This window comes from Phodopus roborovskii, unplaced genomic scaffold (genome assembly GCF_943737965.1).
Source record: "Phodopus roborovskii unplaced genomic scaffold, PHOROB, whole genome shotgun sequence".
In the NCBI taxonomy this organism is placed as follows: Eukaryota; Metazoa; Chordata; class Mammalia; order Rodentia; family Cricetidae; genus Phodopus; species Phodopus roborovskii.
Genome location: NW_026126540.1, coordinates 30,742,278 through 30,767,988, shown reverse-complemented (window position 1 = coordinate 30,767,988; position 25,711 = coordinate 30,742,278). Strand labels below are relative to the sequence as shown.

The window sequence follows — 25,711 nt, the reverse complement described above, 5'->3', positions numbered from 1 at the left end:
CTTCTGCCATGCCTTTTGCCATGGTGTGCTGTTCACTCCATTGTAAACTCTCCCTCTGGAACCATAAGCCTACATCAACTCTTCCTTATATCACTAATGCATCCTCTTACAAGGGTGAGAGCTCCACAAGCATGGGGGTAAGTGGGTGAGTGTAGACAGCGATACAGTGAAGACAGGGTCGGGGGTGGGTAGCTGGGGAGAGAAAATGGCAGAGAGTGTGGTGAGTGTAAGACACAGAATCTGGCTATGCATGCGTTCATGTGATTTGTGGAACTGTGTGCTGTGACTGCTGTTGGATACACATATACATGTGTGATTACAAACTATGAGTGTATCAAACAAAATCTGAACGTAATAGAATTTCTAAATTATACACACTATGTATTTTTAAAACTAGCATTTGTGCTACTGAAGTAAAACTAAAAAAGAACAACAATAACACATTCAATTGATAGTTTAAAATGAATATGTATGATGATTTATCATCTTGATTTATAGTCAGAAAACAAGATGATATATCCTATCAGTTAAGCATTCATTAGATTAATTATGTGTAATATATTCATTGCACACTGTGACTCTATTTCATACTTCAAAGACTATTAGGAGGCAGTATGACTATTTACTTATATAATTTGCCTTTTTATCACACTTGTTATAGATCTGCTAATAATATTTAAAAATCATTAGTTGCCCCAGTGTGTGTCTATGCATAAAAACATCATGTTTAGAGTCAAATGTTGCTCTTCATGGGCTCAGTTCTACACACTTGATGTAAAGGATGTCAGAGCAGGTAACCATCAGGCAGCTGAAAAGGGACACTCACACTGGGGTGTCCTCTTGTATACAAGGGGGTGCTTGCTGGGAATGGCGGCTTCTTTGGTGCCAGGAAAACAGCCTATTGCTGAAGTCTTTTTAACTACTCATGTGCAATGTGACTCAAAGGCACAAGTTAGGGTACTGCAGTCTTCCCAAATACCACCAGGTAGCTTTGAACAAGCTACTTAACCCCTTCAAGTTTCAGAGTTTGAAAACCTATTGATAGATATTTTGAACTGGTAATCCTTGTTGTAGAAAGTTTTTCTGTGAATTATAGGCTGCTTCTTGTATCCATGGCTTTCACCTAGCTGTGATAGTCACTATCTCCAGACACTGTCAAAATGGTATCTGGGGGTTGGGAGCTGTGGATTGCCTCCTATTAAGAAAGATCTACAGGAAGAGAATGCAAGTGGTAGGGCTGTTCTCTTGACAATACTGAGATTTAAACGAACACCTATAAAGACTAAATGTGGTGAGTGATATAGTCACCATAATTCCTGGCTGATGAACGTTAGGTCTTGGTAAGTGGTATCTAAGTATGGAGTATGGGATGTGGCTCCTGGAAGGCTTTCAGGAGAGAAGAGGACCAGGGAGCAGCAGCTGAATGGGTGAGGCTTATTACCAGCTGGCCGGAGCCCCAGTGCTCAGTACATTCAACCCTTTGTCTAACCCCACTGGGAAAATCAAGGTCCATTTTGAGAAAGGCAGAAATAGAAAGAGAATGTGGAAGAATGTATGTAGTTACAGAGCGGTGGGCAGAGGACCTTAGAAGTAGAAAGAAACCCTGCTTCTCTTAACAATGTCTACAAGGCAAGGTAGTGGCGGTGCTGGCAAGCATCCTCTAGCTCTGAAGCTTCCCTCTGGTTCCTTCTGCTCTCTTCTTTCGTTCCCACTGCATTCATCGAGTGCTGCCTGAGTTTCAGCCTTTGTATTGCTGGTTCCTTCATGCGTCTAGCCTATCCAGGCCACATTCTTTAAGTAATGAATAATTTCCAATGAGACATAATTGGAAAAGCAGCTGGGAGGGTAAAGGCAGCAGTGGGAGTGAGCAATAGAGACAGAGGGGGGAAAAGAGGAAAGGAAAGAGAACACAAATGACTGAGACACATTTTCTCCCTCCAAGAGGAGGAAAAGAAAATAATCAAGCAATATTAAATTGTCTATCCATAAATTCAAAGGTGACAGGCAAGGTGGGTTCTGTATAGATCATAATGCCTGTCGGCGACACAAATGGGACATTATGAAAGTGCTGGGGCCGCAGCCTGGTGAGAAGTTCATAATGATGATAAATACCCAGAGCAGGTGACTCCCAGATCACTTTCAGCTGTCCATAATTAAACTGGTATCCATCTCTCCACAGCGTCAGGACTGTGAAGTAATTCCAGTCACTGAACCCTTTACATCTGTGCTGAAATGAAATAATATTTGGCAGTAACCAGGAGTCGCTGAAACTGAATAAACAACCCCCTTCAAGACTATATAAAAGTTAGGAACTTAATAACGTTTGACAGGGATTAAGACCTCTATGGGGCTGGAAGGAAGTTTCAGAAAGCAGCAATAACAAATATGTGGAAGGTAGAACTGATCCCTGCTTTAACAGACATGTATAATTTGAACTGTAATGAATCTCCCCAGAGAGATGTGTATTTTGAACATCTAACAGATACGGTCCATGTCAGAAAGCACATGCCTCCTTTAGAAACATTTGTGGGGCTTACTCTAATACAAAGAAGGAAAGAGAGAAATCTGTTTGTTAAGAAGTATTTTGCATCCATTTAATAAAATGGATAATGGTAGAATCTGATGCAATAGATGTACCAAAAGTGTACAGACTGGAGAGTCCAGACTTTTCTTTAGGTTTGTATTATCCACACAACAACCGATTGGCATGATGTATATCTATTTAATATTTATTATTTGTGTGTTATTCATATGTGTCTGTGTACCTGTGTGAGTTTATGTGTATCCCATGCATTCAGGTGCCCAGAGAGGGCAGAAAAAGGCATTGGACTGCCTGGAACTGGAGTTACAGGTAGCTGTGAGCTGCTTGATGTAGATGCTGGAGATTGAACCTGTATCCTCAGCAAGAGCAGTTTAGGTATGGTTTCCTTTGCTGTGATAAAACACCATAACCAAACCCAACTTGGGGTGGTAAGGGTTTATTTCAGTTTATGAGTCTAAGAACACACTCTATCCCAAAACCAAGGCAGGAGCTTAAAGCAGGAGCCTGGAGGCAGGAACTGAAACAGAAGCACAGGCTTGCTCCTCATGGATTGCCCAACCTGCTTTGTATACAACTCAGTACCCCCTGCCCAGGGGTGGCTCTGCCCCCTGTGCTATCAATCATTAGTCAAGCAATGGCACAGATTTGCATACAGGAAACCCTATGGAGGTATTTTTCAATTGAGATTCTTCCTCCAAGATAACTTCAGCTTGTGTTAACAAAATCAACCAAGACAAGCAGTAATTGACACAGACAGACAGACAGACACACACACATACCACACACACACACACACACACACACACACACACACACACACACACACACACACAATCTTGGGTTGCATTATAGCGGAATGTCTTTTTTTTTTTTAAATGAGTCTTACTATATAGCCCAGGCTGGCCTCGGACCAGCATTCCTGTGTCTGACTGAGGCTTCCCTCCAAAGACCTATTGTGGCTCCAGGTGGGTTCTCATTGCTTTCCTTTCCTGGCACTTTATCCTAGTTCCACTTCCTTCTTGGTGTTCAGGTCTCAGAACCCTCACATTTTTCAACCATCCCCCGTCCTTCCAATGTTCCTTTCCTAGATCACTACACAGCTCCTTCTTCCCAAATGTTACCTTCACAACTTTGCCATCACTGCCAACTTTACTAAGCTCAACTCCTTCCACTTCCCATTCTTGCTCCATTTTCTCCGTGTCCTTTCTTTTTTCCATTATCACCCCTCCACAATTAAGGAGTAAGCCCCAGGAAAGCATAGACTGTTTGGTTATTTTTCTTCCATTAATACATTCAAAGCTGTAAATGATAGATGGTTAGTCAACAATTGTTGAGTGAACCATAAAAGCATGCATGGCCACTGTATGCTTCCCCACTTGGCTTTTCTAGTTGGCCTGGGGCTAACAGGAATTCTCTGGAGGGTACACTGTTGTGTTATTCACATACAGAGACTTGTCCTGTAGCTGAACTATTCTTATGACATAGCCCTGGCCATGTTCCCTTTTTACTATCCAGCTGTCAATGTGGAGATGCTCTTGGTAATGGATTAATGTAGTCCGAACTTTAAGGGTCAATCTGTCACCATTTAGACTTTTTTTTAGATCACCTATATATCCAGAGGCAGTCCCAATACTGTGAATTCAGAGACTAAAGAAGCTCAGCACACAGTGGTACCCATCACTGGGGTCTGGATTACAATCAGCATTTCTAATGGATCCTCCAGATGCCACATCAGAGCTGCTGGCAGGAGGAGGCAAGAGGATAGAAACATAGAGAGTCTCACAGCAAATAGCATGATACCCTGCTCACACTCCACTCCTAGATCCAGAGATTGCTGTCTGTGGCCCCATGGATACAGGCCTCATTTAGATTTCTGCCCATTCCTGATGCTGAAATTTTAGTACTTGTTCAGGTCTTCCCCTCTTGAAGACTGCTGTGAGCTTGCAAAGGGCCTGGATGTCCTTTTTGTATCCCTCATAGCACCTGAAATCTGTTTTGAAATTACTTAAAGAAAATATTCCCCATCCTGAATTCCAACAATTGGTGGGGTCATCCCATTATCTCTAAGAGTCTACGAACAAAATCACACTCTAATAAATTCCATACTTACAAAACATGGCCAACGAAAATATGATTACATATCCAGCAGTATAATGCTTTGCTTATCAAATTGAAGATTAAAAACTTAGCATTGAAGAGGGAGTGGCTAAATTGGAACTGTTAGAAAGAATGCGAATTGGCTCAAATTGTGTCTGATGCATTTTGACAATTTGTGGCAAGAGCTTTGAAAAGCTTTGTAGACCTTGACCCAGTATTTCCAGTTCATGAAAATTCTCATAAGGAAACCGTCGTAAGTATTGATAAACAGTATAAATTTAGCAGAGATGAGAGGAGTTAAATACACTATTGAATAGAAATATACTTCCCATCACACAACCTGAATATGGATTTAGAAAAATTCTAACAGCATAATGTGTGGAAAGACTATAAACATATAATTTACATTTTGTAAAAAAGGGGTACAGGATATCCTACAGATATCTTCAAGAATCTCTCAGTATGTGACCTATGCTTTTTCTATACTTTCTATATTATCTATAATTTTTTATTTTATTTATTTTTCTTATTTTGCATATTGATCCCAGTTCCCTCTCATCCCTCCCTCTCTCCCATGCCTCTTGACCATCCTCTCATCCCATTCCCTGCCCCACTCCACAGGGAGGGTGGTGCCTTCCAGGAGGGATCAACAAAATCTGTCAAGTCATTTGAAGTAGGGGCTAGGCCCTCCCTCCTGCCTCTGGGTTAAGGGAGTATCCCTCCATGGGGAATGTGCCCCCAAAGTCCTTTCATGCACCAGGGATACATCTTGTCCCACTGTCAGAGGTCCCTTAGACTGCCCAGGCCTTCTAACTGAGACCTCTGTTCAGGGGGTCTGAGTCGGTCCAATGCTGGATTCCCAGCTATCAGTCTGGGAGCCCATTAGCTCCTCCTTGTTCAGGTCCACAGTCTCTATGGGTTTCTGGAGCCTGGTCGTGTCCTCCCTCTCAGCATCTGGATTCCAGTTCAGCTCAGTGTTTAGCTGTGGGTATCTGCTTCTGTTTCCATCAGCTACTAGATGAGGGCTCTATGATGGTGGATAAGTTAGTCATTAATCTCATTATCAGGGAAGGGCATTTATGGTAGCCTTTCCACTGTTGCTCAAATTGTCAGTTGGGGTCAGTCTTGTAGGTCTCTGGACATTTCTCGAGGTTCAGTTTTCTCTTGAAACCTATAATGGCTCCCTCTTTTATGGTCTCTCTCTCTCTCTCTCTCTCTCTCTCTCTCTCTCGTCTATTCCTCCCTGATTATAATTTTTATAACTAAAATACATCACTATTATGTTAAAACAGTTTACAGGTTATACATGCAAGATAAATCCCACACAGCATTTAACCACAGTCGATGGTGCCACCCTTATAACCTCCCACACAATTCCTGCACCTCAATCCAGTGCCTCTGCCTATCCTGGCTCTCCCCTGCTCCCAGTTTCTCTGTGCTTCTTAGGCTTAAGTAAGGAGCTGCATAGCAATTAGCACAGCATAGCAGAGCTCCTTTATAACTGGGCCTGGACCCACCTGCAGAACTTCTACTGGCTGTGGCTTTCACTTGTCCTCCTTGCTGGGAAACCCCACTGTTTGGAAACTCCACTTGTTCTGTCTGCTTGATTGCTAAGAATTTCTCTCTAGTATTACTTTACAAGTTGCCCATCCTGTTACTTAACCTCTTTCCATCAAACCTAAGAAAAACACGACATTTCTTTGTGCACTCACTTTTTAACTTCTTGGTTATCATGTGGCAATAAGGTCACTCATTTCTATCTGGTTTTCATTAGATTAAGAGGAACTCTCAGATTTGTGATCAACATAGTTGCTAAGCAACCAATAAAATGCATGCTGAATAAAAGTAGCAGCATAAACACCTCACCGAGATTTTCAGCAACCTCCTGCCCTTGTACAGGGCACCCTATGCTAAGTGCGTAAGTGCAGACTGACATGCTCTCCCAGGTCAGTCTTGCAAAAAGGCTGGGGTAACAAGCTGTGCTACTTCGCAGCATGGCTGTGTTCACCAAGTGAATAGGACACCTCACTGCTTTTCTGACTTTCCCCTCACCATCCACACCTCTCTGGATTCTGGAGCTCTTCTGTTCATTTAACACTTGTCCTGTTTCCTGAGCAAGATGTTGAAGGCTTGGTGATGGTGGTATTAAATTGACTGAAGGTCTACACTGAAGGTCAGTGATGGTTTAAACCACACCCAAGTCCTGTTACGTCTTGAGCTGCAGGCTGGTGCGCTTGTGAAAGTATCTTTGTCTGATGAGGTGGAATCCTTGGTTCACTAAGTTTTCAAGATGGAGATACGATGTTCACCCACACAGACTATGATGTTTAGGACACAGTTGCCTTTTGCAGTGACTTTCATTTTGTCAATACTTATTCATTGATGCCATATTTATGGTTTGTAATTATTGCTGTAAGTCCTGGAAACTGGACAACACATGGATAAATGCTTTCTAGCAAATTCTATGCAGCTTTTGATTATAGCTGTTTTTATTAAACAATTATTGTTTTGAAAAAAAGAAAAGAATGGGTTGAGTGTGGCAGCATATGCCTTTAATCCTAGTACTTGGGAAGAAGCAGAGACAGGTGGATCTCTTTGAGTTCAAGACTAGCATGCTCTACACAGTGGGTTTCATACCAGCCAAGACCACATACCGTGGTGAGACTCTTCTTTCCCTCCCTCTCTCCCTCCCTCCCTCTCTACAAACAAACAGATAAGAAAAAACCCCAAATCTGTTTTGTAACCTCAGCATGATGATCTAGTTAATATGCTTGGATAGAGTGGAGCAGGTTTGTTTTGAGAGGGGTCTGGATTATCTCACAATCACTGCATAATACCTGATCGGGTCCAACCCTGCTTTTTCTCTTCTCAGTATCCCCAAGTTTCAAGTGATTCCAGAGATATTTAAAGTCAGTGTCTGTCAATTTTCATCATTCTTCTTTCTACTTATTTTGGTTTACTGTTACATTTTATAAGTTTATGCAAAATGATCAGTATTCTTTGACAGAATACTTTTGGCGACTATTGTAAAACCCAACCCATACTTCTGAGGCCAGCTGTGCATAAGAAGATGCCTGTGTTTCGCATTTTACTTTTAATAATTAAAAAATTGTTAACTTTTATTTTCATCCCTATGGCTAAAAATAAAAATATAAAAACATCTTCATTTGTATTTATGTAAATCTCAATACATAGTTTTAGAATTTTTAAGTATTTATTTGTATCTTGTGTGTCTGAATGCTTGCCTGCATGCATATCTGTTTACCATGAATGTGCAGTGCCTGTAGAGGTCAGATCCCCTGGAACTGGAGTTACAGATTATTGTTAGCTTCTGTGTATGTGCTGGGCATTGGACCTGGGTCCCTGGAAGAGAAACTGGTCCTCAGACATCTTTTCAGCACAGTAAGTCATTTTAGGTGAGGGGGAAGACTTGCCTAGCAGCACTAGAAGGGAATCCCAGGGCTTGATCCATACAGAGGTGTCCAACCTTTTGACCCAGTGATTTGACACTGTCATCTGCAAATGTGGTAGACTGCATATTCACAGCAGGCCTGGGATTCGTGCAGCCCATTGGTGGCAGATGGACATGCCTGGGTGAACAGTTTTAAACAGATTAAAGCTAAGTGTCAACTTCTTGCCTGCTGGACTTGCATGTTGGAGAACTTGAGGTACCAGGGTGAGCATTGGGGTTGGGACAAGGTCAGGCACGAAGCTCTGCCATTGTCAGTTGTAGTCAGCAGGCACACACTTGGCTCCTTCCAGTTGTGCTCATCTGCTTTAAGACATTGAGATCAAAATTTGATACTGTGTAGGAAAATAATTTGTAGTGTAGTAGAAAAAAATCTTTCAAATGTCCAGTCATCATTATTGTATTCTTGATGATCCCAGCCAAGATCATTGAATGTTTGATCCAGGAAACACTGATTCAAAAAACACTGAGTGTATGAACACGGGAGACACTGAGTTGAGTTTTAGAACACTCCCACGGGGCTCTGCTGACGGTGCTCCTGTTGGCTTGCAGTGCTACCTTAACTCTAGGGCTTGCTAACTCTTCTCACACTACCCAGACACATGCATATCCCCTTGAGGTACAGATTTCTTCCCCATACATAAATACATGTTGAAAGTGTAACGGATATAATGGGCTAACATTCCAAAACTGCAGATTCATTTCATTTAAACTAGGGTTTTATGGACAGTGTGCCTGAACTCAATGGGTGGGTGTGGGGGCCATTTTTGGACAGGCAGAATTTCCAGCACCTCTTAAATCACATCACACAATGATTGCCTCTCCACCTCCGTGCAGGGCGGGCCTGCATTCATAAAACGGGACACTGGCCCAGGGTGAGACTGGGTCTCTTTTCTGAATCTAATGACTAATGCTCATTGCAGCTTTTGGAAAAGGAAAACACTATCATACAAAGCCTCACCAATACATTTCCCTGTTTTCTCCAAAGAAAGAGGAAAGTGTGTGTGTGTGTGCATGAATGTACGTGTTTGTACTATGTGCATGTGTGTGTATACTGTGTGCATGTGTGTGCATTGTGTGTGCATTGTGTGTGTGCTGTGTATATGTATACATGTATGCATGCATGTGTGTGTGCATGTACTGTGTGTATGTGTATTCCTCCAATGGCTGAGGACTCCTGAAATTAACCACTATAGGAACACTTGACAGTGTTCTGGGATGGTTTTGCATGGGAAATTGAAACAAGTTGGCAAGAAGAAGAATTCTTTCTGCATAATTCAAAGCAGACATTTTACTGGAGGAAAAGCAAATCAGAAATTTGCTGTCGGCCTCTGAAATTTTATTAGTTACAAAAGGTAATATATTAGTCCCTTGCATCAAATCCAGATAGAGTCTCCCTTCTCCCCACTCCCTCACACTCTAACATGAAGCTGAGAGATTAGCTTTTCATGAAGGATGTAGGACTCCGTGTGACCTGTGACTGTGTCACATGCTTTTGTCCCCTGACCCACTTTTCTGAGGATCTAGATATGTGTGAAAGGGTAAAAATAAGACGTTTGAATGGCTGAAATAATTAGGTGTTCCTGATAAAAGTATAATCTAACAAACAGTGTCTTGATAGCAATGTGTAATCCAAGTGAATGTTGGCTATTTCATGTTATTCATGGCAAAGGTTAGCAGTGAGAATATCGTTGTGCTTATGTAGGTTGTGTAGCATGGAGCTGTGTGGGCTCTGCAGCCTTCCTGTTCACCTAGTCCGATATAAGAGTCTGGTAACTGCTGGGCACTGGTGGAGCATGACTTTAAATCCCAGCACTCAGGGGGCAGAGGCAGGTAGGTGGTTCTCTAAGTTTACGGCCAGCCTGGTCTATATAGTAAGTTCCAGGCCAGCCAGGGCTACTCAGAGAAACTCTGTCTTTACAAACAAACAAACAGCAACAACAAAAGAGACTAACAACTTCCAAACAGCATGAGCACTTGATCCAATTAAATGTGAAGTTGAAATGTGAATTTTAACAAAAGGGCTTGTGAAACAGTTTCAGTTTTTATGCATAAGAATTTTAGAGGATTGCTTTCCTATATTTCAGGAGGTTAAATTCATAATTATATTACATATTTGGTATAACATAGAAGCAATATTCTAGTTCCCTTACATTATAATGCTACAAATATGGCTTGAATGTATTCTTTAAGTTCATTTTATTTATATGCAATAATTGTTTTTCCTCCATGCCTATTTGTGTGCCAAGTTTACGTCTCGTGCTTGTGGAGACCAGAGGAGGGCACTGGTTCTCCTGAGGTTAGTGATATATATGTTTGTGGGTCAGGACGTGGGTGCTAGGTATTGAACCCAGGTCCTCCAGAATAACAGCCAGTGCCCTTACCCACTGAGCCTTTTTTTTTCTAGCCCCTTGAGTATAGTTTTATGGGCATTTATTTATTTTTTTAGTATGAAATGGATGAGTGAATTGAAGCATATATTTGTGTAAGATTCATTCAGCACTTCTAATATTTACAGTGTATTGAAAACATTTATTTAGTGTGCATGTGTGCATGTATGGGTATGCACCTGCATGCATGCCCACATGTGTGTTGTGACACATGTGTGTGGGGGGGGTCAGAGGACAGCTTTCAGAGTTTGTTCTGTCTTTCTACCATGTGGGTCCTGGGTAGTGAACTCAGGTTGTCAGGATTGGTGACAAGGACATTTTACTTGCTGAGCTAACTCACTAGCCTAACAGTACTTTTCCAATAAATAACAAATGAACCTTTCTTCCGTAACCAATTCTTCCAGCCTGTATCCGTGTTTGGTTTGACACTTCTTCCTTTTCTTGTAAGCAAAGATGGAGTGAAGAGTGGGGATTGGGAAACTAGAGGCCACACTGTGGATACATAGAAGCATGAAAATTGCCTTCACAGTTTGGCTACAGCTGTGTATTCTCTTGCTCCAGGGAAACAAGTCCTTCTGTATCTGAGCTGCATCTTTGATTGTTTGGGTTTGTGTTCTACCCCTCTTTCCCCCCTTGTTCCATTACCCACTGTCTGGGGACCATTACCCTTTTGGCTGAAAGTTGTGAACTATAATGAGGTAGGTCACAAGGCTCAATGAAGAACAGACTCAATTAGGGCCAGAGTTAAAACACGCAAGTTTTATACCAGACTTCCTACAAGGTATTAAAATGTTATAGGATGACAGAAAACAAACACACTGTTTACACAGTTATTAAGATTAGCTCAAGAGGGCAGAGACCATGACAACCTCAGTCCTGTTTTGGTTACCCTGAACATGACAACATGACAGGAACTCTGTATGTGTGCTGCTTGAGGAATGGGCTGGATGAAAGGACATCTTCTATATTCTCCAGTCCATGCTTGGGCAAAACAGTGATGCAGAAGAGGTAGATCACAAGATTCTAGGGCAGTGCCTTTTCAGCCATTGTTCACCTAGATTTATAGCAGAAAATTCTCACTGCATATCCAATGAATGCATAGACTCACCTGCGAAAACTGGGTTGTCACCCTCAGTGACAAAAACATTGCATCAAACATGCAGCCAATAGAGCAAGTTGGAAAGGAAAGAACTTCTGAATCAGGCTTGCTGACATGGCCTGTGATTGCTTTGTGGTTGCTAGCAATAAGCTTCATCAGTTTTAATTAGAACATAAATTCTTACTGACAAATGATACTCCCACCATACCTGGCTCACCCAGGGCAACCAAAAACTCAAAATGACACTGGAAAACAGCCGGCTTTCCTTTGACCTCTTTTGTCAGATACCTCTAAGACGTATCAGACTTAACCTATTCTAAACTACACTTTGAGCCATTTCCCAAGTTTAGCCTCCCTTTAAAGTTCTCTGTAGCACAAAGTATGTTTTTCAGTTTCTTGAGGCAGAACTGCAGGAGTTACGCCTGGTAGTTCTCCCTCTGCAGCCATCTTCCAAGCTGGCTTCCTGCACGCCTCCTGAACCTGTATGCTCTCTGTCTCCCCTGGCCTCTACAGGCACCTACAGTCCTCTGTTTACCTCCACCTTCCACCCGAGGTTTTCTCACTCAGCAACCAGAAAATTCTCTCAAAACATTCATTTTCAAACTTAATATCTTTTCTTTTCCTATCAAGTAAAGATGTGAAGCCCTTGACCACGCCCCCCACCCAATGTCATGGGCACAGTGTCTCCTTCACTTCCCTGACAACTTTATGTTCCCACCACAGTGTTTGAATGTGGTGTTCCCTGTGCTTGGGTGTTTCTTCTGGTGTCCTTGTGGTGACATATTGTTTGTGATTTAATATAGCTTGCCTGGGGATAAGAATGCAAAGCTAGCTACACTGGACAGCCATAGAAGCCAGGTAGTGGTGGCAGCCACCTTTAATCCCTAGACTCAGGAGACAGAGGCAATTAGATGTCTGTGAGCTCCAGGTCACCCTGGGCTACAGGAGAGTGGATCAGTTTAAAGGAGATACAGAGCTCACGCCTTTAATCCCAGCACTAGAGAGGTATATAAGGAAGAAGCAAAGGGTCTCTTGTGAGATTCAGTTTCCAGTCACAGGGAAGGCAGTTTCTCCATTTCTGCCTTGGTAGAGGTAAGAGATAGTGGCTGGCTGCTTTGCCTTTCTTCCATCAGGTCTCTTTCTTTGTTGGTCTCTACTGTGGTCTGGCTGTGGCTAGCTCTCCAAAGAGCTGGAAGCCCTGTCCCAGTGTGGCAATCCTGGGGAGTGATGGAGTCATTTAAGATATTGATTGGTCCTCGTAGGAAATGCTATCTGTAAGCCACAGTACAGCTGCTTCCTCATCGGAGCCTTTTCTTCCTATCCACAGAAGTCTCTCAAATGCAGGTTGCTCTGAAAGAACCCATCATCCCTTCCTCGGAAGGAACTGGTCTCTCCTGCCTCCTTATTAACATCACTTGTACACACACCTTTCTGCTTCTTGGCCACATTGTGGTACAGTGTGTGGGCAATGTGACATCAGGAAAATGGCAGTATCAAGTTGACTGGATGTGATAGTCACCAGACTAATTAGCCAAATGAGTCTCTTCTTGTCATAAAGCATCCAGACTTATATATTTCATCACAGCAATGCTAACTAGTCTAGGACTATCTCCAAACTCCCCTCCATCTACAGTATGCTCCCCATTAATTACCTCCAATTTAAAACAGTTAACTACTTCGATATATAATTGTACACATCTGTTTTGTTTGCTTGTTTGGTTTTTGCTTAATGCCTGCAGTTCTTGCTAAAATATAATAAACTCTTGAGGGCAGAGTATTATATCTGTTTTATTCACCAACAAATATTCAACCATAGAATTGGTTCTTAATAGACCATCACATATTTGTGGAATGCATGGAAAATTAAACATTTTCTGCATTTTAATGATAGGTCTGATTTGATGCTTAGCCAAAGCTGTGCACCACCTGCACTACCAACCTGTTACCTTTGTTTAAGTCAAGTATAAATCATGTCTTAAGAAACAATGTAGTCATCATAGTCTAGGCTACAAAATTGAAAAAAAAATGCAAGTTGATAGTCTTATTTTATTTATTTAACATTATATGTATGTGTGTACATATGTGTGCAGATTTGTGTACCCATGTACATATGTAGAGACCACAAGAGAATCTCAGGGGTCCTGTGCTATAACTCTGTCCCTTATTTCATTAGAAAGGGTCTCTACTGGAACATGGGACTAGGCTGGCTGCAATCAGGTACCAACAATCTTGCTGTCTCTTCCCTTCCACAGTTCTAGAGTTATAGGTGCTCATGTGGCCATGCCTGGATTTTTATATGGAGGCTGGGGATTTGAACTCAGGTCCTCACACTTGTGCAACAAGTGCTCTTACCCATGGAACTCATTCTAGTGTTTAATTTTGTGTTTAATACATGTTTAAATAATAAACATTTAATGAATTAAAATAAGTTTAATCTCCAAAACCCCAAATGATCTTTCTATGAATGAATGAATGAATGAACGAACGAACTTTTTGAATGAATGTGGCTGCCTTCTGGCTGTAGGGCAAGCCCTAGGCTACTGGGAAAACTGGTGGGTGTTTTCATGGGTGTTTCATTACGTTTCCCAGGTTTTCACTTCTCTGTTCACACAGTATTCTGCCTGATTCACATTGTGACACAGAGAGTGGCTGTTTAGACCTGCGGAGGCCAAAGATGCTACTTAATATTGTGTTCACTTACATTTATACCTTATGTGGCATAATAAGGAAGACTGTATTAGTCTTCATTTTAGCCATGAGGATTAGAATAATGGAATGAAGGGAATGCCCGTTGACCATTACTTTAACTTTATTCTCTCTCCTCTTCCTTCATTTGCAGCTAGCCTACTTTTCAGTACACATATCCAACTTTGTAGAAAGCCTGTTAACAATTTGCACACCTACCTATGCTCATAGCATCACTATCTGCAATGGCCTAGAGGCAGAAGCAACCTAAGTGTTCAATGGTTGGCTGAATGAACAACCAAGTATGGAATAAACATATGATGGAATGATTTCATCCTTAACAAGAAAAGACATTATTTTATACAATTAACATATACGAATAAAAAATAATTACAACAATAACAATGAATCTTAAAAAAAAAAAAACAAGCTAGGACATACTATTAACTAGGACAAAAGACAGACAAATGTGTATGACTCCACTTCCACAGGGTTTCCCAAATCCATAGACACACACGTACTAATGGTTGCTAGCTTTCATGGACATTTATTCTGTGACAGGTAACAAGAATTTTCTATTCACTATCTTATTTAATCACCATGACAGCATTACAAAGTCAATATTCTTAGATACAGGCTTTATAAAGGGAAACTTCAGGTTTAAGCTAAGGTTACAGGTCTGGAAAGTCATGGAGACAAGGCTGACCCCAGGTGGTCTGACTTGATCAATGCATTTAGCCAGCAGGTCTATGTCTCAAGGAGTAAGAAGTAGAAGCTACAGCTCTCATGAATGGCTCGGCATTTCAGACAGAGCCATGGTCTTTCATGCTTTCAACAGAGTTGGATGTGGCTTGCAGTCATACATGACCATACAAATCTCTACTACAGATATTAAAGATTCCTTTTGCTACAAACATTTTGGGCAAAAGGGACTCATCAAACTAACCCCCCCACCCCAAACTGCCGCTAAAGCTATCATGCAATTTTGTCATAGTCTTACATTTTTTTTGTGTTTGCCTTGAGTCAAAGGAAGAATTTTTTTTAAAAAGGAATCAGAGAATTACTGAGAGATTTAATCCTTAATTCTAATTAAGTAGCATTCCTTGTATTTATGATGTTGTTAATCTACAACTGCTTCTAGAATTTAAACTGTTTTCTGTCACACGTGATACTAGCAAAAGGATCAAGGTCTTTGGAGTCAATAAATTACTCAACCCATGTGGCCATTTGTTTGCCTTTATTACCCTCTGTAAGTATCCTGTAGAAGGCAGAAGTCAGAATTAGGATCTAACCAATACATACAAATATTGGGACAGATAAAATGCCAGATAAGTGGCAACTGATAGTGTCACTATTGAAGAATGTGAATTATTCAGTCTTATTAAATACAGGCATAAAACAGACTTCCTGACCTTTTCTGCAACATCCATCAGATGGATGCTAGGACTGTGGAGCATAGTGACCAGCAGACAACATGTGCAGAATGCTTCTCTTTCTTACAGATGATCCTCTACTGACATCTATGTCTTAGAAAATATTGACTAGATTCCTATCTTGACTGCTCTCCAAATATCACGGCCAGTTACCCAGCCCCCACGGGTGGAGTAGGATTCCTGCAGCTGAACCCCAAGTTTCTTGGCACTAACATATCTACCTCCTGCCTCTGGACTGATGATTGTCTGCCATGGGTGTGGTCAGTTGCCTGAGATCCAGGATAGAGGAGAACTGGCCAGCCACTGGAGTTTTGTTGATGCCTTTGCCTGAGTGGAGCATTTCTTTGAAAATAGAGCGTAAGGCCTCCCATCTCAGAGGCAAACATACTTTCGTCCCAGGAGCTCATTCCTAAAGCAGCGGAGCCCTGACCTTCTATAGTTCCCTGCCTATCTCAGAACTTGCTTTCTCTGCTGAGCTACCCTGGCCTCCTTAAGAATACAGGGCCCAAGTTGTTAACACATTTGATGGATCCTTTTTCTCAACTTGATAAAGTTCACTTGATTGCAATTCTTTATAACCTTCTACTCTGTGATGCCTTCTAGCATACTTTTTCTTCTCATCTTCCCTTCTTTGAGTGGATGACGAATCCAAGCCCAGATTTTGATGCAATAACTCTTGGATCATTTTTTATAGTCCCAAAGTGGTACTTCTTTGTTATAGCTCAGTATTCCTAAATTCTGTTCCAAGTCTCATTATTTTACATTTATAAATATCAAGTTGGATTAATTGGTTCCAGCTCTCAAAATGTTCCTACCCAGAGGTTATTTTCTGCTATTTTCATAGTGGCTTTTGAGCCCCAGGCCTGGAGTCTGTATGTGGACCGTGTTCCGTAGATATCCCTGCAAGGCTGACCGAGGACAGAAAAGATGCGCAGATTCTGAGCCCCGCTGTATCCTTTGAAGGCTGTACTGGCCATAATAGCTTCAGAGCATTTCAGCAAGTTCCTAGGACATGACCTTCCATTTTGGAAAAACAGGCTGGACAGGCTTGCCATAATCAAGCCGTACCTTGCTAAGTACTCTTGCCCTCCATCTCCTGCAGCCGTTTTTAATACTTTCCCTACAAGCGAAGTTAAACTAACTGGCCTGTAATTTCCTGGTACGTCCCTGAGCTCTATGAAATAACGGCATTAGCTTGGCTGCTTTCCAGTTCTTCGAGAATGTTTTTGTTTTGCTTTAAAACTCAGGGCTGAAAGGGCTGGGGAGCTCTTCTCGCCTCCCCTTCCCTTTGTTTCTTCCATGACATACTGCTCCTTCTGGTCTCAGAACAGCTGCCATTTTCATAACATCAAATCTCTTAAATGTTTCCACGTATTATTTGTTCCTGTCTCTGAAGCAGGGGCTTTCTATTTTTCATTTTGACAAGGCCATCCCCCTTTCCAAAATAAGGGCTAACAACTTTACTACATGAACTGTTAATTTGAAGCACCATTTAAGAAATGACTTTCACACTAGGAATCTAAACTTAGCAGCTTACTAGACTATAAAGACAAAAACAAAAACAAAAAACACAAAACAACTACATTCTTGTGAAGGACTCTGAATCCTTGATGGGAAAGACATGAGAAATATATGCACACACCTGGGAGTTAAGCATCAAAATCATGGAGCTAATCCATCACAATGTATAACCCAATTCATTAACGGTGTCTTAAAAATGGACAAAATAAGATCTGAAAATAGAACATTTTATCTCTTGCCTTCTTTAATATTTGTGTGTGTGTGTGTGTGTGTGTGTGTGTGTGTGTGTGTGTGTGTGTATCCCACATGTGTGCCAACGAGACTGCAAAGGTCAGAAGAAAGTGTCAGATCCCCTGGAGCTAGAGGGGTTATGAGATGCTCGACAGGTGGGTGACATATGCTGGCAACTCAGGTCCTCCAGAAAGCTCCAGGCAATCCAAACCACTGAGCCATATCTCCAGCATGCCCACAGTCCTAACCACTGAGCTGTCTCTCCAGCCCTCCCACATCTTAAACAGTGTTTAGTATACTATTTCTAAAACTAACACCAGCATCTCTTTCAAGTTATAACATAGAAAACCCCATAAAAACACTTTCCTTAAAAGAACCCTAATTGTGCCTTTTCTTGTAAGAGGGAGGCAGAGACAGGTGGATCCATGTGAGTTCAAGGCCAGCCTAGTCTACAGAGTGAGTTACAGGGCAGCCAGAGCTACACAGAGAAACCTGTCTCAAAACAAAAACAAGAAACAGAACAAACCAAAAACAACAACTACAAAAAGCAACAACAAAACCCAAAAACCTAATTGTTAAAAAGTAAAATTTTACTAATGAGGCAAATTATTAAGAATTTTAGGCACAAATTTGTAGTCATCATATGGTCTTTAGAACTACCTCTTTTTTATTGTATAGAAACTGAAGATCGAATCACCAAATAGGGCACAGATCCCTTTGTTTTTAATAGACAATTTTGTTTTAGTGAATCCTTTACCCTTTTGTTTTTGTAAGGAGCTAATATGTCTCTTCTAAGGAAACCTTAGATAGCCATTCCAACCCCAGGCCAAACTCAGCTGGGCAAGAGAGGTGGTTGCCATCGGGGTGGTGTGGAACCTGAGTCACTCAAAATGGGAGTCTCTGAGTTCAAACACACTGTAGAAATAACTGCTGCCTTACCCCTGCTATGCTTTCCTCAGTTTTCAGTTACTATGTCAAGACTGAAATTTGTATGTCAGTCTTAAGATGGTTCACTGGCTGCATGTTATATTTGCATGAGCAAGAACCTTTAGACTTAAGGCACACATAGACCTGGCTCCTTAAGACATTTTGCTGGTTTTGGGTAACTGGTAATATATTCCTTTTACTTTGTAGTCAGGACTTGGTATATCTGCCAAGGAAAATGCCATATTCTTCATATGGGTCATAAAAATACATAAAAGACCTGGACATGTACACTGAGTAAACGCAAGTTCAGTAGGAATCTAAAACATACACTTTGTCAGTATTAAACTCTTCTCTCTCTCCATCCCTGCCTTCCCTCTCCCTCCTCCCTCCCTTTCTTATGTATTTATGTATGTGGGCATTGTGTGTGTGTGTGTGTGTGTGTGTGTGCACGCGCGCGCGCATCAGATCCCTTGGAAGTGGAGTTACAGACAGTTGTGAGCAGCTGTGTGGGTGCTAGTCATCAGACCCAGCTCCTCTACAAGTGCAGTTGGTATTCTTAATTGCTGAGCCATCTCCCCAGCCCTTAAATGCTTTCTTACCGATTTCCATTTCCACAGTTTTAAAGTGCTACATCCAGGATTTATCTGTGCCTATCTAGTGTTTATTGTACTGTTGAACTACAGGTTTAGTGCACGTGATTTAAGACTTCTCCAGCATTCGCTGAGACTTCTTCCATGTTCACAGAGACTTCTCTGATCCCCGTGGCTCTGTCTCATCTGCTCTCTTTTCCTGAAATACCTTTTCCTATATTTGAATGTTTGGATCTACCCCCCAAGTTAGACAGCACTGACATTAATGAAAGAGTGCTGTGTTCATGGGAAGGTGGGAAAAAATGAGGCTATATATTTGCCTGTGGCACAATCTAAGTTATTTCAAATCTTCTAGTTAGCGGATTTCCTAACATCATTTCCCTGTGTATGAAATAAATAGTGTTTATATTTCCTTTTAGATTGGGATGTGAATTAATTTTTGTTGTTGTTGTTTTGTTCTTATAAAGATTGAAAATGTCCAAGCCCTTTATTCTTTCTCTCAACATGCCATTGTCTCCTCAGAACTTCTCTGGCTCCTTTCCTATGCCCCAGCCAATGCTAACCTCATTTCTCTTCAGTTCCCCAGACATTTTCCTGTCCCTTAAGGGCACCACTGACTGGTTTATGCACTGTGCTATTTACTGTTTTGATGAGTATTTGCTGCATACCTACTGCATGCCAGCCTAGGTTCATATATTTTTTGTTTATCTCGAAGTCCAATGCTTTTTAAGCTGCAAGTCATCACAATATCTTTATTGCCACCTATCTCTACACTGTACAGATAAAGCTTGTACAAAAATGTATATGCTAATATTTGGCAAACATACCAGTATATAGTACCTATAAATTCATTTTCATGTGTGTCCATATCCTTAAATAGTACTGGGTGTGGAAAGCTGCTATTGTCAGTAGATAAGGCTATCTCCATCCTTAGTAGTGAGTAGTCATAACAACAAATAATAGCTACCCTCCTAGGACCGTTCTCTTTCCATTCCTGTATGAGAGCTTGCAGTGGTTCCTGGGAGAGCACAACGTAATTTTTCAAAAGAAGGTGAATGAACAAATATGAATTGTAGTGCTACCTCTGGGGAATTAACATTAGGAGAAATCTAAGCAGGCTTTCAAAGAACGGTGGTTTATAAATAAAGGCACTCATGTATACAGTGTCATGGCTAGAAGAAATTCTTAAAGTTTCAGGGGAAATTACACAATTTCAATTGAGTTCTGTGTGTATATAATGCCAAACCATTCGAAAGAATCCTTGAACAAATCACTCAGGCATGTGGGTTTTGCTAGCTCAGACATTTTGAGTCTCCATTGAGAAGATGTAAGGAAGCTCTGACCTGGTTTTGCTGCTCATGGATAAATTTCAACTTGTAGTAGTGGGTTCAGCTACTAAGCAACCACAAGATAAGAAACCAGGAAGCCAAAAACTTTGCTTAAAGAAAGAAAGCCTATGCTCTGGCTTAAGGTAGACAAGAGCATCCTATAAGTAGACATAAATATGAAATCATGTTTACTGCCTATATGGCATTCTTGAGCCCTTAATCCAAAATGGAGATCTACAAGGAAAACAGGACTCATGAATGCCCCCCAAGGTCAAGCTACTTGTTATATATTATTCCTCTTCCCAGTGGCCAAGTTTTCTTGAAAGAGAAAATATAAGACTTCCTAATTTTGCTCCTAAGGCATTTGTCTGTGCATGCTACATACCATGCAAGCAGAACAGACTCATTAGCAGGCTCTTCGTGTGCCTCAAAAGTCCAGAGGCCCCATAAGACTGGCTTCTGAGCCTTTCCAGGACCACCACTCACAGCTAGCTACCTCAGTGTCCCCCAAGGGCAGAAATAATGTTTCTTTGATTCCCATTAGAGGAGGTATCAGGTGAGGGAGTCCCCGGGGAGGGGGAGGAGAGGGGGAACAGGCCCTCCATAGGGAGGGGCTGAGACTGGAAATACAAATGCAGCTCTCCTCCAGATGTGACCTGTCTTAGGCCAGTGCTGACCAGGAGCCTGCACTTGCTTTATGTTCTTTATCATTCTTGTTCCAGTGATTGATGGTAATGAATTTCTGGTGCCTCCAAGGCCTGATCTCTGTGGTGCTCCACCCTGTCTTCCTTTCTCCTTCTGGAACCATTCAGAAAAGCGAGTGTGGGAGGCTTATTGCCCAAATGCTCCAGTGGAAGAATGTGGGGGAGCCAGATGTGAGAGGGACCTCCCCTGAGTGAAGGATATGCAACCAAGAGTCCCGGCACATGTTGGGGAGGGATGGCTTTCTAACTAAACTCTGAATTTGTAGCATTGTGCTATCCCACATCCAAGTCAAAATGCCTGTCCAGATTAAACGTCAAAACTGCCCTGTTATCATCTCTGTGTTTTACTGAGTATCTTTGAAGAAGAAAGAATCCTTTGGGGGCCTAATTGATCCCAGGCCTAATACTTGGACATGGATTTCCATGACCACTTCAGAAGGAAAAAAAATCTGCTATTTTAAATCCAGGTATCACATAATGTTTCAAATGGTATGCACACATTCTGAACATTGTAAGAAATGATAGGAGGTATGTAATCTGGCTGGGCTAGCAGAGTGAGTGTGCCAAAACATCGAGAGAGGTATAGCAAGAATTAATGCCAAAATATTTGCAGTGCTGTCAACTATCAATAACTATAACGAAACTGGCTCGGATAGTACTTGGGCCATACTAAAGAGGTCACTCAGAATCAACCAAGAACTGGGACATATAAAAACTTCATCAGTTATCAACAAAATAAAGTACAAACAAGTTTGCCTGTGAAATGTCCTCACATCTTCACATTTTAGATCTGCATAGCCATAACATAGTACCTGGAGACTATAGGTTATATTGTAATTAGTCACTGGGTTTTTTATATGTCTTGAAAGCTCTAAGTTAGATATGAATTAGGCAGGGTGAGAAGAAATCCTTTCTCATGAGCCTGAGAGGTAAGACCTTTATATAGGTACACAGACCAGGCATTGATATCAAGCAGCTGCTAGCAATGGAATGTACCACTAACCTGAGAAATATCCCAAGTTTTCCATTGATTAAAGTGAGACATAAAGTGTGTACAAAATTTGCTAGCTGATGGAAAATCATTCCAGCTGTGGCTCTTTGTTATACAAGAAACTCTTTCTTGTTTCTTTCAAGGACCAGACATAATATTGGCCCCCTTTAGTACCATCACACGTTTAATGATTATCATGGAAGGGTACAGCCCAGTGTTTTGGTGTATAACTGTTCATGATTTGTGCTTTCTAATTGGGAACAATGATAATGTAAATAATCTAGGTGAGTTTATTCTAAAAAAAGTGTGTGTGTGTGTGTGTGTGTAGAATGGAAAGTGGAAACGTACTTTAAAAAGATTGAATTACAATTTTAAAAGCATCGTACTGGATGTTTTTATTTCTAAACGTTACAAAAAAAATCTCTTTGACAGACCCAGTCACTCACCTCATAATATAATGGTAAATTGCCACTCATGGGCTTTTTCCCCTTTTTAGCTGAAGCAGTTCCAGCAAGTCCTTGCATTTCATTGATCTGTAAGACAGTTGAATTAACTTATCATGAATGAAAGATTTACTCAGGAAACACAAAGATCTGTGAAACTTTCAATAGCCTTAATGATTTAAATTTAGCCACTAGGCAACTTAGCAAGAAAATGGCAATCACCATGTAGATGAGGTACTCAAACCTCCAGGCAGACAGCTGGTGCCTGCGGAGGGTGGGGGGGGGGGTTGTGTCTTCTGACAGCCTTTCTCTATAGTCCATAGCCCTCTGACTTGAGCCAGCTAGGATTCTCTATAGACTTCATTTTCAGTTAGTCATGTGCTTACTTTATTTAGTCTACTCTTATTATTATTATCTAACCTTATATTAATGGATTTCTCAGAGACCCATGCCTGGAATGGATGCAGAAATCCCTGTCAATGGGATGAAGTTTGAATGGACTGCATTAATGAAAAGGCTAATCTTTTCAGGTTCAATGTTTTAGATTGATTGTAGATTGTACATGCTTGTTTAAAGGCATCCACCACAAGTAACGAAGTGGTCCAAGACATGATCATTGTTGCATACTTTAAAATTTCAATCCATGACTTTAGGAAGGATGTCTTTGGAGGTGCTGGGGCAGGAAGAGGCAGGTACCTGCTGGAGAATGTCTTGCCATGACACAATACTGAAGAGTCTACGCTGAGGGACTTGGACAGCCATGTCTAGGGCATGAATGAGAAGAGCATCCTCAATCCGGTTCCCAACTACGAAAGCGATGGAGGCCTTCCAATCATTCTGTTACAAGAGCAGAAAGAATTAAATGTTAAGTGATCTTCACTGGGTCAGAGGCTTCCATTTTGTCAAAGGCTCCCACTGAAAATTGGGACAGTTTCCCTATAAATCTTAAGGACAAGGTTGACCTTGAAGTCTGTGTGAATTTTTGACCAAGCGAACCACAAGGCGGCAGTATTATGCCAAATTTCATGCAACTTGACTAGAGCCTATTTTCTTGAGAAACCAGGAAAACCATTTCTGAAGGAAGGTAAATCCCAGTGAAATGCCCATCTCCCTTACCCCCCAAAAGCTGGTGTTTGCAATCATTATACGACTCCTGTGCCACAAATGTGCATTAAAGTACAGTCTTATAGCAGTAATCATTGTTTCATTTGTTGGTCCTTTCTCTAGACAGTGATGCTAAATTGTGCTATTTTTATAGAAGAAACTCAAGCAGTAATTGCTAAATTTTGGGTGACACTGAGCCAGTTGCTAGTGGGAACCAGAACACGCCTTCTCCTCTTACTGTAAACATGAGCATGACGGCTAATTCACAGGATTCTTTCCATGTCTAGGAAAAAGTCTAAAAACGTTATTATGGGACATAGAATTTCAACTCAAACAATTTAAAGAAACAAATTACTAAAGGCAGGTATTTCATTCTGCAATTCCTTTATCTCCATTTGGAAAAGGTAATTTTCTGGGAGACTGAATGGAATGCCATGCATTTACACACACACACACACACACACACACACACACACACACACGCACATATACACACTACTTCCTGGTGTTTAAAAGAAGCCTGAATTCTGCTTCTGAACAAAACAGTTTCATGGGGAGGTGGGCTAAGCGTACATGACAAAGACATAAGGGAGAAGAGATGAGTATTAGGGTGAGCAACTCAATCGCATGACTTCACTATGCCTCAGGGTCCTCATGTATAAAATAGGACAGTAGGGCATGGTAGTGTCTAAGCTACCCTCTAGCTCAACCTGTGGGTCATGATCCCTTTCGGGGTCAAATGACTCTTTCACAGGGGTCACTTAAGACCACCAGAAAACACAGATATTTGCATTACAATTCACAATAGCAGCAAAATTACAGTTAGGAAGTAGCAGCAAAGTAATTTTATGATGGGGGGGGGTCTCCACAACATGAGGAAGTGTTCTAAAGGGTCACAGCATTAGGAGGGTTGAGAACCACTTATTCTAGCTAGGGAGACTGACATTAGTGGAGTAAAACCTGCTCTTGGTTGGTGGATGCCAAATAATGTTGAAGACGACTGGAAAACTTTGAGCAGGTTTTTTTTTTTTTTTTTGTTTGTTTTGTTTTTTTTTGGTTTTTTTTTTTTTTTTTTTTTTTTTTTGTGAAATACACAATTCTGTGTGACTCTCTGGACTCTAGTCAGGCTGACTTCAGAAGCAGAACTGAGGTGTGAGCAGAGACAGGGTCCATTCTTCCCATCAAAAAGGAGCTGTCTGCAGAGTTTTCCGTGGAAGCTTACAACATGACAAGATACACCCAGTGTCCAGTGTTATCAGGAAAACAAAAATACATGTGGGGATATAAAAAAGTATGCGTTACTTACAGAGACTGTGTGCATGCAGGTAGGCGTGACTTTGTCTTAAACTCTTACTGAGTTTAAAACATTCTCTTTGGATGCTCATGTGGTGTAGAAAGAAAGAGCGTGTAATTTCTTTTAATGTTCTCATTCTAAAAATGAAGTATGTTGTTTTAACAAATTGTTTAGAAAATAATTTCATTGCCACCAACTGACCTTCCCTTCCCTGCACTGGGTGTCGCCGTTAGCCTTTGTGTACTCTGATCAAAGATCCATCTGTAGTGAGAGCTGGAGGAAAAGTCTCTTCCATTCTCATGGGAGAGTCTTCATGTGTCCCGGCTAGGCAGCATGTTCAAGTTCCAACTATGAAAACTACTACCTCCTTCTCTTTTTCCAGCAAGCTTCATTGTCAGTATTTGAAAGCTAAAGGTGACAATAGCTTGTCCCTCTTAGATACAATTCCAAGAAAGGGTGTTGCAGCCTATCGGCTACTACCCGTTGGGATCTGGTCTCGAAGGCAGATGTGGGCCATTCCAGACAAGAAGAAAGAGGGGAAGTGGAGGAAGGAACTAACCATTTTTGTGGATCTGCCATGTGCCAGGCACATGTTACCCCACCAATCCCCCAAGTAACTCCGTGAAATAGGCGCATCAGTGCACTGTGTATAAAAAAAAAAAAAAAAAGAGGTCCAGGAGTTCAATGCCTTGTTTAAGACCATTTTGGCAGAAACCCATGGGGATTATACAGGAAGTTTACCAATCTGTGATTATTTCAGGACAGGTCTGAGGGCAGGTCACCAGAGTCTGACCGACACGTTACCATCTGTCATGTGTTACTAATTGATGCGGATTTACAGTACTTGTAAAAGTGCATGGGGC

General features: G+C 41.4%; 1 protein-coding gene across 1 annotated transcript in view; it reads right to left on the bottom strand.

Moving 5' to 3' along the window:
* Window positions 1-25,711, bottom strand: part of Spag17 (sperm associated antigen 17) — a 211,951-nt gene that overhangs the window by 152,947 nt on the left and 33,293 nt on the right. The window contains exons 2-3 of the mRNA XM_051199526.1: window positions 23,147-23,287; window positions 22,454-22,540 (exon numbers count right to left, since the gene is read on the bottom strand). Of these exons, the coding sequence (XP_051055483.1) occupies window positions 22,454-22,540; window positions 23,147-23,287 (228 nt within the window). The remainder of the gene's footprint in view (window positions 1-22,453; window positions 22,541-23,146; window positions 23,288-25,711) is intronic.